Raw genomic sequence first — 18,351 nt, forward strand, 5'->3', positions numbered from 1 at the left:
GTACAGCACTGTGTAAATTTACAGAGCTTTCTAAATAAAGGTTAATAATAATAATAATAATAATAATAATAGGGGAATTTTACTCTTTTAATCTTGCTGGAGTTGTGGTTTGGGTTCTCTCTTTTAGTTGTCTCTATTGTACAGTTTTGCATGACAAGGGGGTTGGATTAGGTGGCCCTTTTCGTCTCTTCCAACCCTATGATATTGCTTTTTTCCAGCAGTAGAATAACACATGTTCTTTGTACGGGGGAAATCAAATCAGTGAACAGTTCCCAGCTGTCTGCAAAGTCTCCTACAGTTAAATGAGAATCTAAAAATGTTGTAGAGTGTGTTGTCATTTTGTATACCTAAACTGTAAATTTTCTGTACTTTGCTATACGTAACAGCTCCTGATATTATTTCTATGAACAGTATCTCAGTTTACCAGGGATTATTTTAAACTCTGTCAAGGTTGCCCCCAACTGCATTTTTCACTGTATGAAAGCAACCCTTCAACAACCAACAGCATAGGGCAGAATGTGCACTCTGCAAAATATGTCGGTTTTTTCTCTAATGAAGCTAAGCAGCATTGACAAAACACCCCTCTTTAATTTTTTAAAAAGTTATTTTTCAAATATATTTCTTATCTTCTGAAGCTATTGTATTTATTATTAAGTAGAAGGGCAACCAAACACGAAGCTGCCAGATTTTTTGGGATACATAGCATATTCAGCAGAAGTCTGGATGTTATTCTGCGTGGGTGAGAGGAGACAAAAATATGCTGTAAATTTCATGAAGCTAAATTGTACATTTTCTGCACTGTACTATGAGAGATGGTTTTTCTCCCAACCATTTGAACAGGCCAACCACAATATCACTTTAATACAAATGCCATATCATTGGCAGAAAATATATAAATGCAGGAAATAGTAACAACAGTTCTTCTCCAACCCCACAAACTTTCATGAAATGGCAGGAGTATGATAGTACAACACACAAAACAGAACCATCTCAAACATTAGAGAATGTCCCCAAATTTTACTATTAAATTATGGTTTGCTTTTATCCTATTTAGAGAGATTTAGATCTGACTAATATGTCAGCAGAGCAGCAAGGCTGCCGTTTCCTGTTGTCTACATCCCTCATGGCTCTAATAAACCCCACCAAGAGAAATCACATGGGCTGAGAAAATAATTTGGTTACATACTTCCACTATCAGCGTCAGCATTGCTGGAAGAAATTATGCTGGTGTTTGAAACAACTACACAATCTCCCTAGATCACATGATTCTTCTTCTAGAAGTTTGCAAAACAGAAACCAGGAGAAAGTAGAAAATCACCACTCAGCTAACCTTATATTAGTCTCTGCCACTTATATCCAGATAGCTGAGTTTATTAGATGCATGACATTCTCCCCTGAACTAGTTGGCCCATGCGGGCAGAGTTCTGTAAACTGGGTGGATAAGTGTGGTACAAGGACAATGAGCAGTGACATCAGAGTAGACTGAAGTAAAAGTAGTACAAATTGTGTTAATTATGATAAAGCCAAAGGGATATGCAAACTGTTAACAGTGACCATTCACAAAACAATGTGAAGATACTAATGTAATAGTCCAGTTTGCAAGACTCACAGGGTTAATGGACTGGGGGAGGGGGGCACTGCAACAGACTAACATAGTGACTTCTCATAAAATCATTATTTTCCATTTTCCATAGTTACCTGGAGTTTCTGTGATCTAAAATGGAATGTCCACTCAACAGTTTCAGATAGAATTCAATATATATGCTGTGTCAGTTTTGTGAATTTGAATTAACCCAAGTGGAATTTAGTACAGAGAATTATTTGAAAATAAAAATTTAAAAAACCCACGTGTTAAAACTTTGGCCTGTTACAGACTGCCAAAATAAAGCTGCTTTGGGTCTCTTTGGAGGTATGCTATTTAAATGATGCATGGGTCCTAAGAGTCCAGAGGTCGTGCCAAAGCCACACTCCATTCCTAAGCACTGGAGTGCAGCTTTGGTGCAGCTTCCGGATTCTTAGGGTGCATGCATCATTTAAACAGCATATCTCCAAAGAGACCCGAAGCAGCTTTATTTTGGCAGTCTGTAACAGGCTTTTGTATCCCAAAAACAGAACACAAAGTAAAGATATTGTATAAGCACACAAATATATAAAAAATTTCTTGTTTAACTTAGGAGAACTGAATAAAGTGTCAGATTTCTTAGGTTGCATCTACACAGCAGAATTAATGTAGTTTGACACTGCTTTAACTGCCATGGCAAAATGTTATGGAATTTTGGGATTTGTAGTTTTGTGATATATTTAGCCACCTGTGAGAGAACTCTGATGCCACAAGAAACTAGAAATCCCAGGATTCCACAGGATGGAGCTGCGACCGTTTAAGTGGTGTTAAACTACATTACTTTTGAGGCATGGCAGTGGGTAAGGTTGATAAATACACGAAAACCCCCTAGTAAAGCTTGTTTTCTTTATGGGAACACTCATGATAAAAAAAAAGTCTGTTTAAAATCTACCACAGTAAACACATCAGTGAAAGCCACAGCAGAGACATGATCTGTACTAGTAAGTTTTCATTTTCTATTTGACTCCCAACAGTACAGCAAGAAAATTCACTTCCCCAAGTTCTTCTCCATGTATTGATGCAGAGCAGTTTGAAACTGCTAAAACCACCCCATATAAATGTAAGCAAATACAGTTGAGCAAGTGTTATGGCAAAATCCCCTTCTATTCAAAAGATACTCTAATGTGCAGTCAATAATTTATTAGCATAGAATGCTTTCTGCTTTGTCGTTCACATGCATTTGGATTGTTTTAAAAAATAACTATTTCAGTCTCTAGGGACATAATATCCAATTTCCCCTGGTTTTTTTTAAATGCTTCAAATAAAACAGTCAGTAGCCATAGTGGTGGTATTTAAGATATTTTCCCACTGACTCAAGATCTAAATGCTTTCCATATTTATTTATTTGTTTATTTATTTTGATGGAATGCTCAGCTAGAGGTCTAGTAACTTGCAAGTCAAATGAATAAGACTAAATCAGAAAGCAACATCAGTTGCCATCATTTAATCATTACTTCTTCTTCTTTTTTAACATTATCACATTTATGAACCCATAGTATGTATTCTGATCCCAGGCTAAGTTTTTTCAAGTTAAGCTTTAGTCATACATACTATATCCTTGTAGTAAAACACCCCATACAACTGTAATATGTGTTTGATTTTTTTTAAAGTTAGGGAACATTCAGGGTTTTTTGGACCTCAGCATAGCCAAAGGTTCCTATGCTGCCTGGGGGTAGGAACTCTGGGACATGCAGGGTAAAACTCTGCAAACCCCACAAATCACTTGGACCCTTCCCTAAACAACTGCCATCTTTCAAAAGTAATAATCAGGTAGAAATGATCTACATTACTGGCCACATCCTCTCGTTTCAAGAATTCACACATTTGCTGCAGCAATTCAAAGCCTGGGGGAAAATTAGTCTGTATATGTCCTTCTCACAGGACAATATCAAAAAAGAGAGATGCATACAGGTTTACATAGTTAAGAATTACAGTACCCGATTCAATACACTTCCATTCCAATCGATCACTTAACAAATCGATCACTTTCCTGTCATCATACATAGATATTTAACACAACAGTGCTACTACAGGGTAAGGGTTTAATCAGGAATCAATAGAAAATGGCAAAAACAAACACTGTTGCCAGTTTGAAGTCAAAAGCTTTCATGGTTGGCATTCATTTTTTGTGGGTTTTTTGGACCATGAGGCCGTGTTCTAGAAGAGGTTATTCCTGATGTTCTGCCAGCAGCTGTGGCTGGCATCTTCAGAGAATGCTGATATGGAAGAGAGTGGGATATATATACTGTTGGTTGAGAGGCTATGAGGCCCGAAAAACCCACAAAAAACTATGGATGCTAGCCGTGAAAGCCTTCAACTTCACAACACACTAGTCTATTTGCTGCAAAATATCATTCAAGTAAATTTACATTGAAAAGTCATATTTATTCTAATAAAGTTTGTGATTTTTTTTTAAAAAAAAATACCAAAATATATAAGTGGTGTTTGCACAGTCCAACATTATCACTGTGGGTTTTAAAATAGATTTTTAGTAATACCAGTGGACTGGGTGAGCATCACTGGTATGCTGGTATTATTCCATAAGTCCTACTTCTTTTTTAGTGATTGTACTGGTTGTTGATGATGATGGATATATTTGTATCCCACTTTCCTCCTGAACTTGGGACTCAATGTGGTTTACAATTTTAAAAGACAAACATATTCCAATGGAAAAAGTAAACAAACGACCGTAGTCATGTTATTAAAGCAATTTAAGCCTACATTTCAAATAATAAAATTGCAAATACAAAGTTTAAAAAGCTATTAAAACTGTGCATCTTAAATCGATACAGCATTCTTATTCTATTCATTAAAAACTGTTTTAAAATCCTGACAGAATAAAAAAAACTTTTTGCCAATGGAAGGATTGACGGCAATGACGGTGTCATGGTGGCCTTCTTTGGGAGTTTCAGAGTCTAGGGGCAGGGAGCCCTCTCTTGCATCACCATCAACTGTGCTGATGATGGTAGTGGGATTGAATGAGGAATGTTTCCTCATCTCAGGGCCCAGACAGGCTCATATAGGGAGATACAGGCTGCCAGACAGCCTGGACCTGAGCCATATAGAGCTTTATAGCTCATAGCCAGTCACTCTAAGTTGAAGCATTTATGTTCAAAATATTCCCCTTCTAAACTTTAGAACAGTGTTTCTGAGGCTATCTGATGCAGAAGACGGACATACCCGTCCCCCACCCAAGTGCCAGGGACTCGAGCTATATTTAATCTCATGGAGTACAATTTCTCTTTCTCTCTCCTGGAACCTTGCCAAGGACCAGCAGCCAATGGCTCAAGGATGAGTACCAATCCATGGAACACCACTTTACAGCAATGGTTCTGAACCACTAGTTCTCTGCATATTTTGGAGCTCAACTCCAAGAATTCAACCACTGGGTATGTTGGATTTGGTTCTGGGAGTGGAAGTCCAAAACATCTTGATCAAACATTTGAGCCAAAAGTTGAAATTCATTGTGTCAGAGCAACAGTTTTCAAAATTTTCTACATAAACTTGCTTGGCAGAGCCCCTGGACTTGTTAAACATGTCAGTTTTCTTGGGCACAGAGGTAGATCTCTAAACCTAGCGGATGTGAAAGTGTGCCCTAGGGCACACAATGTCCCTCTCTAGTAGTGATACATTACTGACATCTTCACTGAAGTACCCTAGTGTTTCCTAGTACACAGTATGATGACAACTGTGTTAAAGCACTTCCAAAATCAATTTCAGATTCTGGATTTTACAGTAAACCTTCACAAGAAGGGCAACTAATAGGCAAGGACAATACCTTTTTTCAAAGTAAATATGATCCAGATAAATATTTTAAAGCCATCAGTTTGGAGTAATTTCTATGACCTCCCCCAAGCAACATGAAACTTCAATGAATGTTCCAGACACAGAATGTTTCTGAGCCACAATCATCATGACAAAACTCTACTAACCTGATTGATCACTGTCTGTTCCTACTCTTCCAGGACTTGGTGCCACAGGAAGGGGTCGAACAGGACGAGGCTTTGGAGTTGGAGGAGAGATTTTTTTTCTTCCGATATATTCTACATAAGTTCCTGGGAAGTCCCCCCTTTCTCCAGTGGTTTCGTTATAACCATTCAACCAACCAATTTCCTCAGGTTTTGCTTCTTCCCCATCACTGAATCCGAGGGCAACTAAAGTACCTTTATTCACAGTTAAAATATCTCCCAAGTGCAAGTCAATGTCTTCTTCTCGTTCTTTTTTGTAATCAAATAAAGCTCGGTACTGGTATCCTTCTGCACTCATTTTGGCAAATGTTTCACCATTTAATTATATTAATGAACAACAGTTACACAGTGGTACTCGGTTTTACTCTATGTACAATTAAAGGAGCTTTTAAACCAGCTAAGTAACATATCAGTTATGAAACCGTAGCACAAATATGTGAAAAGCACCAGAGGCTGTGATTGTACTGATGTTGTATTCAAGTCTTTACATTTAATCACTGAAAAAGCAGAAGAATGCACTCTTCTATCTATGTAAAGGGTCCCAGCTAGTTCATTTTCAGGCTTGCTTGGCACTTATGGACAAAGTTTTTCAAGGTGGACTGAATATTACTCCTTGCTGAACCTCCTTCTGATGTACTTGCCACAAAATGTTCACTTGTTTTAAAACTTTTGCGCTGGAGTTCTGCACACATACTTTACCTATGGAAAGAAAACATTCAGACACAAGATTAGTGCAATTTCTGCAATCATCACTAAATGCTTTCACTATAGTAAGCTTAGGTTTTAGGACAGGAATCTTGTGCCTCCCAGATACTGTACTATAGGACAGTGGTTCCCAAACTTTGATCCTTCAGATATTTTCTTAGTTTGCTTAACTTTCAGAAGTCTGACTGTTGGTCAAGTTGGTTGGGGCTTCTGAGAGTTGAAGTCTAAAACACCTGTAGGACCATGGTTTGGGAACCACTGCTATAGGACAATAAGCCCATCAATCTGACCATGTTAGCTAGAGCTGATGACTTTGGAACAAAACAACATCTGGAGGGCCCCAGGTTCCCCAACCCATTTTCCAGGGGAACATTTCCACTGCCACAAATCAATTAAAAGCCTGATTAAAAACTGATTGCAGACAATAGCAACGGAGAGTCAGCTCTGGTAAGGATCCCATGGACATACAGATGATGCTCCTACAGTTAATCTTGTTTTTTAAGAGTGATAGGAAATTATTGTTCTATACTTTCTGTGGTTGCACCACACTCTAGTGTCCTTTACACAACCACCTTCTGTGCACCATTTACTGCAGAAATAAGACTAATCTAAAGCAATTCTATGATAAGAAATATGAAAAAACTAAATATAGGAGGAAAGGTTGATGGAGAAGGCTTTTTCAGCTTGGTTAAAAGAAGACCGAGGGGTGATATGATTGCCCTCATCAAATACTGAAGCTGAAAAAGCATAAGCTTTTATAGACTGAGTCTGCTTCAGCAGATGCATATACAAAGGCTTATGCTACAAACTTCTTTTTCACAGTTACTCTCAATCGTGCTACAATATCCCTTTGCAGTAGGATCCAGACTACCACTGCTGTGCCTTTAAATTTTAACATAGTATGATTATCCTCATTTTGGTAAAAATACCCTAAAGGCACTAGATCCTGTCTGATCTTGGAAGCTAAGCAGAGTCAACTCTGGTTAGTACTTGGATGGCAGATGGCCAACAAATACCAGGTGCTTGCTGTAGGCCATATTTCAGAGAAAGGAACTGCCAAAACCACCTCTGAGTATTCCTTGCCTTTAAAAATGTGTATGAAATTTATGGGGGAATCATAGGCCAACAGGCGACTTGAAGATACATATATATATACACACAATTATCCTCAATAGAATTAACATCCCTGTTTCCATTTAGTGCCATTTCCTCTTGAATAATCTTTACAGAGCAGTTTACTCTAACTGGTTACAAGATGGAAGAGTGTTATATATAAATACAGGAAGTTGCCTTTATGCTCAACTATACACTGGTCCAGCTAGCCAAATATTCATGGCAGTGACTTACAGCATCTCAGGGGCTTCAAACAGGATTATCTGCTGCCACTTCAAGATGCTGGGGACTGAACCTGAGCCCTTTCATCTGCAAAACATGTGCTTTACCACTCTCTTTATTTTAAAAAAGATATTGCCAAACCTGTTAAAGATGTGTTGTTTCCCCTCATCCCTTAACCACTGAACAACTGAAATCCAGGCATTCTCTAAATGTAAGCAGCCTCAAGCCAGGGCAGTAGCTGCACCAAACAAAACAAAACAAAACAAAAACCAGTACTGTACAAGAGTCACTCCAAAAGTATTCACCCCTCCATATTTGCTCTTGATTAATTCTATACAAGAAAGTTTACACTTCATCTCTTGAGACTGGTCATCAACTACAATGGACAATTCCACTACCCCTCTTGACAACACATACAAGCATACATACATATAATCTCTCCTTTAATAATGTGGACCCTCCACAATCACTGGGGCTTAGGGCACAGGACCCCCATGAAAGTGGAAAAACTGCAAATAAAAAAACCCAGTTTTTTTTAAAATCTGAGACAACACCTCTCTAGGAACCTTTAGGTCCTCCAGTGCAACTCTGTGGCCAACAACTGCTAGAAGTTGACTATAGAATTGTGCTGGAAGACCTACAAATACCCATAAAAGTGTTTTCTCTAGGAATCTCTAGGTGTTCCAGCATAACTCTATTGTCAATCTCTAGCAGAATCACGCTGGAGGACCTGGAGATTCCTAGAGAGAACATATCAATCAAATCCATGAATAATAAAATCTGCAAAAGAAAACTGCAAATGTGGAGGGCTGAGTGTTGTGGTTTGTATGTTTTTCCATATCTGCTGTGATGGCATGCTACTATGATAATTTTAGCAATACACATTAACAGTTGATTTGCTGGTATCCTGTATCTCATCTTTTTTTTTTTTAACCACTATTCACCTAATGCAAAATTCTGCTACATCCCATGAGTCAATGTTCCTTTCCCTATTGATTATGTTCCCTAAGGCTCAGGACAGAAGTGAGTGAAGCCAATTAAACTATGATCTTCTGGGTGTGTTTTTGTCAAATTAACATTTGGCATCCTTCCAGGCATGCCTTCTTGTTTTGGAATGCTCCTTTTGAGATGCAACATTGCTTTTTCATCCATGTGTCTTCAATTTTTATTTGGTAAACTTCATTATGTATAGTTTCAATTTCTCTCTGAAGGCTTTCACTTACATCTTTCATACGTACAGAGATTTAAGTAATTACACTTCAGCTACCACACCTAGGCCACCAAAGGAGTACTATTTGGATCACGGGGGTAAGTGGTAAACACAAAAATTATTCCTGAGGGGGGGAAAGGGCAAGCTTAGGGATTTAAATCCTCTTGGTTTGATTACGTAACACTGCTGGAAAATAGTATAAATACAGTACACACATTAATTATTAGCTTACTAACAGTACAGAACAGTCGGCACCTTGTAAGTTTTATTATTTCCCATTACTCACCCTTCAGCTATAGAAAACTCAAAATTCACATAAAAATCTAATTGTTCCATTGCTCTGCCGACAAGTGAATACACCTATTTACAAGGGAACACATTTCAACATGATGAACAATTTTTTTCAGGGAGTTGTGTAGTTTTAGCAGGTGAAATTATTTATAGGCAGATAATTTCTTCATATTACATCACTAATAGTCCACCAACCAGGCATTTGCTGAAAAAATGAGAACAGTTGCCTCTGATGTTCCTTAGTAGGTGCAGTGTCCTGAAATTGCATGGGAATTATGTCCCAGTGCATGGGAACATACAGCACCATTTTCAAAATGCTGTGATTTTATGATGTCTCATAGAAGAATTGGGCAGGTGTCAAAGCAATATTCTTGAGATTAGGGAAACCAGTTACATCCACCAATATAAATCTCTCATCTTACAAAAAGAGCTAAGATTTTTACAAATTCATCTACTGTAGGTACCAAAAAGCACAAACATTACAGGTTAAGACATCTGTCATACTTAGCTTCCATGTCCCTGTGTTTTTCCTTGGTCTTTCGGCCTCATTCTTCTCCTCCGGAGAACCAGATCAGAACTTCAAGAGGATTCATGGAAACTCACCCATCTCCCAATAATCCCTTTCCCTAATGGTATGCACATGGAAAATGCATCAACTTGAAAACAACAAAATGTTGACTTTTAACATGTCAGCATCCCACACACAGGGTCATTACTACTGACAAAGCCTTTCTTCTTTGCTTCCCATAGACAAAAAAAACAACAACTTCCTACTAACATTTTGACAGAGAATATAAAGTTTTCTAATGAAACATGGAGTTCTATAATCAAGAACAACTTCACAAATACAGCAATGTTATCAAAAAGACAATACCTGGTGATATATGAAGGCACCAGATCCTGTCTAATCTTGGAAGCTAAGCAAGGCAGCCCTGGTTAGCACTTAGATGGGAGATCTCCAAGAAATATCAGGTGCTGTAGGCTGTATTTCAGAGGAAGGCAATGACAAACCACCTCTTACTATTCCTTGACTTTAAAAATGCTATGAAATTCATAAGGCTGCCATGACTTGAAGACACACACACACACACACATACACACACACACACACACACACAAAACCCAACCACAGTTCTTAATGATAACTGTAGTCTTTAGTGAATTGTTAATGTATCTGGAGCTACATTTGATAGTCATGTATGAAAGCATAAAATCCTCTTCCTCTGCTGCTTAACTACAACTATCTACTTGGCCAAAAATGAATTTTTTGGGAGATTCAGACAGAAAGGAGTACGATTTTGCATTGTGAAAAACAAACATCCAATGACATATGCATAGACATTTGACCACATGAATTAGCCCAGGGACTCACTTTTAGTCAAAAGTTTAACACTGTGCTACACTACAGTCTATTTTGGCTTTTATAAAATGGGATATTGATTTTTCCATAGATACAGCAATTAAATATTTTATATTGCATTGCCATTGCATTTGTAGAATTTAGCCATCTATTTTAAGGTTCTTAGGAAACAGCTTAAGGTGTTTATATAATAATTAACATGACATGTACTTCAGCACATACCAACATGGAACCAAAGATTTGTTAAAGTGGAAAGCTCACCAACACTTATTTTAGAACTTTCACACCTATGCAGAGGAGGACAGCAGGAACTGGAATAAAAATGGAAGGGAAAACACACCTTAAGTATTAATTAAATTGTTCTTCAGTCACTTGTATGTGCACTCTTTGCCTCCCTAATTCTGCAACAACAACAACAACAAAAATCAAATACACTTAAACACACCTTGACTTAAGACTCTGGAACACTGCCAGCATTCAACTAAATATGAACACAACATGTACTAGAAAATTAACACTTCTCCAAATGTCCCAGATGCTTTGAAATATTTATTCAATAACTGCATAAGAACATGAGGTCTACTGACACTGCTGCCATAAATGTATCTGGCAAATTGCAAAACACTGCAAAAATCTGTCTAGCTTATTTCCCCCTCTTCCAATTGTGAGAAACAACATAGTCACCCTCCTGCATGAGCACAAACTAAGGCAATATTAACATTTAAAAGAGGTGACTTGGCAGTAGTGAAGAAACAGAAGCAACTCATTTGAGCCTCAGAATCTACACACAGAAAGAGAGAGACTAGATTTGTTAAGTGATTAAATTATTAATCTTCTCAATCACAAATTATAAATATAGGGTGTCTGAAAATCATCCTTATAATTTCAATTCTATATGCAACTGAAATTATAAAGATAACTTCCACACCCTCTGAAATAATGTATTTCCAACACCCAGCAAAGCAAAGCATTTATGACCCCCCCCCCCCCATCTGTAAGGTTGTGTTAGAAATTTAAACCTTGCATAGATCACCTCTGCTTGTTAATACTATTTCCCAGGACAGCAAACTGTTGGCTCTCATCAAGACATCCAAAATGTCCCAATACTGTACACCCACAATAAACAATACAGAAATAATCACAGCATTCACGACAGCCAAGAATATCTGCTAGTGATATGTTACAGAACACTCTCTTGTCTCCAGTCAGTTTAAGAATAGGAAGTTTTCCAGTAATAAAACCTTACTATGCACTATGAATTTTCTGCTTCTTGAGAAATACAGAAGTGGTATTGGCTCTTCCTAAGCCACCCTCATGAAGTTCCACATTACACAATAAAAGCAAAAGCCACCTGGTTGTTATATTTACTCTTTGCACTACTAGTTTATTACACCAACCAGTGACATTTAATTCAAAAACAAAACATTGGCCTAAATCCAATGCTGAACTAGTGAATATCCACCAGTGAGAAGGGACTTTCTTCCCCTATTCTGCTATCCTCTGTGTTGCCTGAAATAAAATGTCCTCCTGGGAGTCTTCCAACCCTCTGAGGAGGATTTAAGGGACTACAGAGGGCTGCAGGGAATGGGGAATTATTCCCTTTCCACTTTCACTGATGGAAACATTTCTATCAGTGGAATGACCCTACTGGATTCTGGCCTTTGTCTCTACTACGTTTATGTAAACTGTAGCAAATCAAACTATAAACTGTACCAAGAATGAGCTTGTTAATTACAAAAATCTTTAAACAACCTATTCATAAGAACTAAATATGGCTTGCAGAGTGTAGTATGGTGTTTTAAATAACATAAAATTGGATTTGTTCGGTAGAAAAATAGATCTGGCATTACATTTATATGGCCCCAATTCAATCTATTTTTTCCACCTTTGCATTCTTAGAAGTAACTGGTTCCACTCACACCACTATACTGAGTTGGGATTCCTTTTGGATATATCTGGTATAAAGCTACATTACTACATATTGAAAATGATTAATATCTCTAGACTAGTCTTCTCCGACCAGATGCCCTCCAGACATGTTGCACTACAACTCTAATGAAGAACAATGTTGCCTGGGGATGATGAGGGTTGCAGTGCAACACTTTTGGAAGTCACTAAATTGGGAAAAGGCTGCATTATAGATTATTGTAACTATGATTTCCCCAAGACTTAAATAAGATTTGTTCTTAGCTCTCTTGCTGGAGATATCAGAGACTGAACTGAGGTAATATATATACAGAACATGTGCTCTACTATGGCGTTACGACCATCAGACACTACATTATCCAAATTTAAGACTTAGTACACTTTGCTCAAAAATTTCACTGAAATCAATGTGAAACCACATACAGTAAAATGTTTTCCACAGACATCCTGAATCTACTCTGCTTGGGTAATAGTTGCAAGGCAGAAGTTATCAAACAGAAGAAATAGATAATACAGATAGAACATATGTACACATTGAAAAGCAAACAGATAGCCCAAAGAACATTTAGCAGCTGACACGCATAGACTCATATTCTTTGGATAACTGATATCTGAATACTAAAATTTATGAATAAAACCTATTCAAATCAATACACTTCCTTCTAGTTCCATGCGTGATAAGGATGTCAGTTTCAATTCTCTTATTTCAATAAAGATATTATTACTCTAACCAGTACGAGTATATTTACTACTTTGAATTCATTTTGATGAGTAACTCAATGTCCTTTTTCTCAAAGTCACAAGATGGTTTTATTGCCCCATGCTAAAGATAAATGTCTTAGAAGTAAGAATTTAAGCCTCTGAGATTACTTGGTTGACAGGGTTTCTTTGGAGCTTAAGTGCTTCAAAGATGTCCGCATACAAACCCAACTAATTCAAGTAAGCTATGTAGGAAGTGATCAGAAATAAAAAATAATAATCCATGGCTGTATGGACTAACAGACACGTATTAATAGGTAAGGTTAAAAGCACCCACGCTTTGCAAACTTAGCTTGCACTGTTTCAAACAGCCCTTGAAGAATGCACCAAAGGGTCACCTAACGGCCAAAATCACTGTGATCGAAGCTGCTTGCTTTCCAAAGATTTTCTGGGTCAGAATCTGTATCCCAATCTGGTGCCTCACAGTTCTCAGAACAATCTGCACACACAATGACTCCAATACTTGGAGGCAAGGATTTGGCAAGAGGAAAGCCCAAGACTTTTCCGATCATGAGCTGAAATTCTTCAACCACTCATTTGTTCCCCCAGAACCAGACACTTCCAATTTCCAAGAAAGTCACAATACACTTAAGGGAGCTATTCCTCCAAAAGAAAAAGAAAAAAGTGTCATCTGTATGCACCAGCACAAACATAAAGCAGTGCTCCCAGTAGCACAAGAGGTTCTCTTCACAGTTCACTATATTTCTTTACTAAAAAAAACAAACAGTTGAGACAAGCTACATGAAATACCCATGCCATAAATTCAACACACTGCACAACAACTATGTAGCCCACCATATTCAAAGCAGTTTTTTACCCTCATGTACTTAAAACAGGGTGGTACAAGTCTGTTTACATTTTTTTTAGTGAGGAATCAAAACCAAAGGGATTTTTTTCAAGAAAAAAAAAAGACATGAGGACAGTATGTGTAGAGTCAAAATAAATTTCCAATATGAACAAATTCGCCACTGAACTAATAGAACATTGTTTGAATTTAGCAAGAAAAATGCAAGTGAATGCATAATTAAAATTCCCACCAGGAAAATGGTGCGGAGCACTTTTCTAAATTAAATTCTGTGGATGATTCACTAATCCTGAGGATGAGGTTTTAGTGCCAATGTTTAGTAAGGTATCTTTAAGCATGCACTAGTCTGTCACCTTGCTTCAGTCATGCCATTGCACACTGTCTAGACCAAGAAGTGCCATTCAAGCTTTGCTTTTAAAAATAAACAAATAAGTTCGCTATGGCTTCCTCACCACCTCCACCACCCCGTCCAGACACTGTGTAAAGTCCATAAAAAGCACTTTGGGGAAGGGGTGATGGACCAAAGATAGATGGGAAATATATTTTCACTTGGAAATGCAGAGCCAAGGAATATGTTTTCTGCAAAGCATAAAAACTGCTTGGTAGCTGACTGAGAATGGAGGGAGCTGGGTATGTTTAGAATGGAGAAGAGATGGTTAAGGGGTGACAAGAAAGCTCTGTTTAAATAACTGAAGGGCTGTCATATGGAAGAAGGAGCAAGCTTGCTTTCTTCTACTACAGAGACTAGGACTTGGAGCAATGGATTCAAGCTACAGGAGAACAGATTCTACCTAAACATTAGGAGGAACTTCTTGACTGTAAGAACTGTTCAACAGTGGAACACACTCCCTCAGATTGTGGTGGGGTCTCCTTCTTTGAAGGTCTTTAAACAGAAGCTGGATGGCCATCTGTTGGGGGGGCTTTGATTGTGTCTTTTTGAATGGCAGGGAGTTGGACTGAATGACCCTTGGAGTAACTTCCAATCCAAATTCTACTGCTGAAAGGGCCTGGCACCATTTTACCTCCCCAATTAGTTAGCCAATGTGCAGTCTCTACAAAGAATTTAAACTAATTCCATAAGCAGGTACTTCTTAAGAGACTACCATTCCAAGCCATGTAGGGCTGCCCGTTTGAAACCCAGAGATGCCATTCCCATTTAGAAAAGGTGATATTGCATCAAAAACCCCTCAAGAACAGTTTTTCCCCCATCACAAGCACTCTTGCCAGCAATGGCTCCAAGCTAAGGGAAAAAAGAGAGAATCCACTTCAACACTAGGAAGAATTTTCCGACTGCTGCCTTGAAGTGTGGCGGAGTCTCCTTCTTTGGAGGTTTTTAAACAGAACCTGCATGGACATCTGTCACAAGGAGTGCTTGATGGTGTCTTTCCACTGTGGCAGTGGGTTGGACTGGATGGCTTTTGGGGGTCCCTTCCAACTCTAGGATTCCCACTTACCTTGTTGCTGCTGCATGCCTTGGGGCAACCATCACAGGGGTTTTCTTGGCACGCCTTCTTCAGATTGTCATTCTCCTGAGAGAACCTGGCTTGCCTAGGCTCCAAAACACACTGCAGAAACAATCCAGTTGGAGACCACTTGCTCAGTGCTAGAGAACCCTAGGCATTGTAGTTTATTGTCTCACCAGAGCTCTCTGACTGAAAAGGCTCAGTGTCTCACAAACAGTTCCCCGAATTCTGTAGGAATGAGCCAGGGCACTTATAGTGATCTCCAAGCAGGTTATTTCTGCAGTGGACCTAGGGTCACCCAGTGGGTGGACACCCATAAACCAGCCAGGATTGAAACCCTGCTCCAACCAGACACCCTTCACCTACCTTGCATTGCAAATTGGAAACTCTACTCTTCAGGATCCCCCCACCTTTCAGAAAGCAAGGCCCCTTGTCTCTGTCTCTGACTGGCTTAACTGTTGACTATTTTAATGGTTTTAATGGTCTGTGGTTTTTGGTAATAGTTTATGATATTTTATTGTAGTATAGGTGGAGGGGGAGTAGTAGAATGCATTTTAATATATGTTGCCTTTTGTATTGTATTTTACTTGGTATTGTAAACTGCCTCAATCCTGTGGGAGAGGCGGCATATAAATAGAATTTTATTATTATTATTATTAAAAAGGCAAAGATGGGAAAAGGAAACAAAGCTTGGAGAGTGCATTGGCTTGCGTGGCAGGGAGGGTTGGACTGGATGCCTTTGGAGGTCTCTCCTGAAGAGGCCTGGCCCTCTTTTACCTCCTCAACGAGGGAACCCAAGGTGCAGTCTCTGCAAACACAAAATAAGCACGCGCACACACACACACACACACACACCAATTCCTTGAGCAGCTCCTGGCTTCCAAACCATGCAAGGCTCTCTGACTGGCTTGATTATTTTAATGGTTTTAATACCTGTTTATGATATTCTCTCATAGTATTGTGGGGGGAGGAAATTATTAGAATGCATTTCAATAAATGTTGCGTTGGATATTGGTTCTTTATTTGATAGCATAAGCCGCCTGGGTCCTGCGGGAGAGGCGGGCATAGAAATAAAATGTATTCTATGATGATGATGATGATGATGCCGCCATGTCCATCCAGGGGCCTGCCATGCAGGGATGTCCCATGTCTAGACTGCATCCTCAAGGGCGAGCTTTTCCATCCCAAGCCAGCCATGGAGTCAAGGGGAAATCCCTGCAGCCGGGGCACTGCTTTCCTGTTGGTTCCTTTAGTCTCTGGGCAGTTTTGTTCGGAGGGGGGCGTCCTCCTGGGGCTGGGGAGGGGCCCCGTCGCCCCAGGCACGCGGGTTCTCCCGAGGTGCCCCCCAACACCGAAAAGGGGGCCTTAACTTCCCAATAACCCCCCTCCCTCCCTCCCTCCCTCCCTCAGGGGTTGAGGCTGCCCTGCTGGCTGGCAGAGCTACATTCCGACGTTACACTGTAGCTGCAGCCTCAGCACTTCCTCCCTCCAGAAAGCCAGGCAGGGAAAGGAAAAAGGGACCTGGGGGAACCCTTTCCTCTTTCTCTTCCCCTTTTGCAGCTTTGCAAGAAAAGGGAGGCTGCAAAAGGGAGAAGAAGCCCTAGCAGGGGCCAAAGCGAAGACCTCCCCCCCCAAATAAAATCAAAGGCAGCCCACTCACCTTCAATAGCCCCTCTCTGGCTTCGCAAAGGCGGTGGCTGGAGCTCTCTCTCTGGCGACTGCCTGCCTCCCTCTCTGTCTTCCTCGCCTTTGCTCGCCTTCCCTCACTTCGGGGGCCCAAAGCCCCGCCTCCCTGGTTGCGTTGGGCTTGGCTTTCCTTGGCTCTCCCCCCCCCCCCCCCCCCCCCCGCCTTGCTCAAGATGGAGCTGCTGGCTGGCTGGAGTTGCTGTGGTTTGCCTCCAAGGCTGAGTGGTTTCCACTCTGGAGGCCAGGCTTCCAGTCCCCAGCCATTGGGTGACCAAGCCTCTGAGGGAGGAGACTGGAGGCTACAGGAAAGCGCCTGCTGCCCACTTCTCTCTTTCAGGGAGCCTCAAAGGGGCTCCCCAAACTGGGCCCTTTAAGAGGCTTTGGACTTCAGCTCCCAGAAGCCTCAGCCACGTTGGCCCACAGTCTGGGATTCTGGGAGCTGAAGTCCAAAAATCCCTTAAAGAGCACAGTTTGGGGACCACTGTTGGAATGTCTCTGCAGAGAGATCTTGTAGCACCTTTGAGACTCGCTGAAAGAAAGAAATTGGCGGCATGAGCTTTTGTAGACTTCGTTCTCCTTCCCCAGGTGCAGCTGAAGAAGCAGACAGAAGTCCACAAAAGCTCATGCATCTGAGGAAGTGGACTTTAGTCTAGGAAAGCTCACGCTGACAACGTTTTTCTTTCAGTGAGTCTCAAAGGGAGCTACATTTAAACAGGCGTCCCCCCCACAAGCTGTACCCTAGAAGAGGTTTTGTGGACTTCAACTCCCAGAAGCCTCAGCCGTGTTGGCCCGCTGTCTGGGATTCTGGGAGCTGGAGTACAAAAGTCCCTTTAAAGAGCACGCCGCCGCCTTGAGTCCCTATGTTGGGAGAAAGGCGGGATATAAGAAAATAATAATAATGATACCGTAATAATAACTAGTAGTTTGGGGAACACTATTGGAATGTAAAGTTTGGGAAATCCTCTTGTAATGTGTTTGTACAGAGCCCTTGTAGCCCCTTTGAGACGCACTGCAAGAAAGAAATTGTCAGCATGAGCTTTGGTAGACTTCAGTCTACTTCCTCAGATGCATCTGAGGAGTCTGAAAGGGGCTACAAGAAGATCCCTTTACAAATACATTGCAGTAGGGATTCACAAACTTTGTTCCTCCTGATGTTTTGGACTTCAGCTGCCAGAAGTCTCAGCTGAAGTCCAAAAGCATCTGGAGGAACAAAGTCTGGGGT

At 40.1% G+C, this 18,351-nt stretch overlaps 1 protein-coding gene across 1 annotated transcript in view; it reads right to left on the reverse strand.

The window, feature by feature from the left end:
- Positions 1–17,255, reverse strand: part of PIK3R1 (phosphoinositide-3-kinase regulatory subunit 1) — a 76,388-nt gene extending 59,133 nt beyond the window's left edge. The window contains exons 1-2 of the mRNA XM_042453510.1: positions 17,104–17,255; positions 5,554–6,288 (exon numbers count right to left, since the gene is read on the reverse strand). Coding sequence (XP_042309444.1) covers positions 5,554–5,887 — 334 coding nt within the window. The 5' untranslated portion in view covers positions 5,888–6,288; positions 17,104–17,255. The remainder of the gene's footprint in view (positions 1–5,553; positions 6,289–17,103) is intronic.
- Between the last annotated feature and the right edge of the window lie 1,096 nt (positions 17,256–18,351).

Source organism: Sceloporus undulatus, chromosome 2 (assembly GCF_019175285.1).
Source record: "Sceloporus undulatus isolate JIND9_A2432 ecotype Alabama chromosome 2, SceUnd_v1.1, whole genome shotgun sequence".
NCBI classification, from domain to species: Eukaryota; Metazoa; Chordata; class Lepidosauria; order Squamata; family Phrynosomatidae; genus Sceloporus; species Sceloporus undulatus.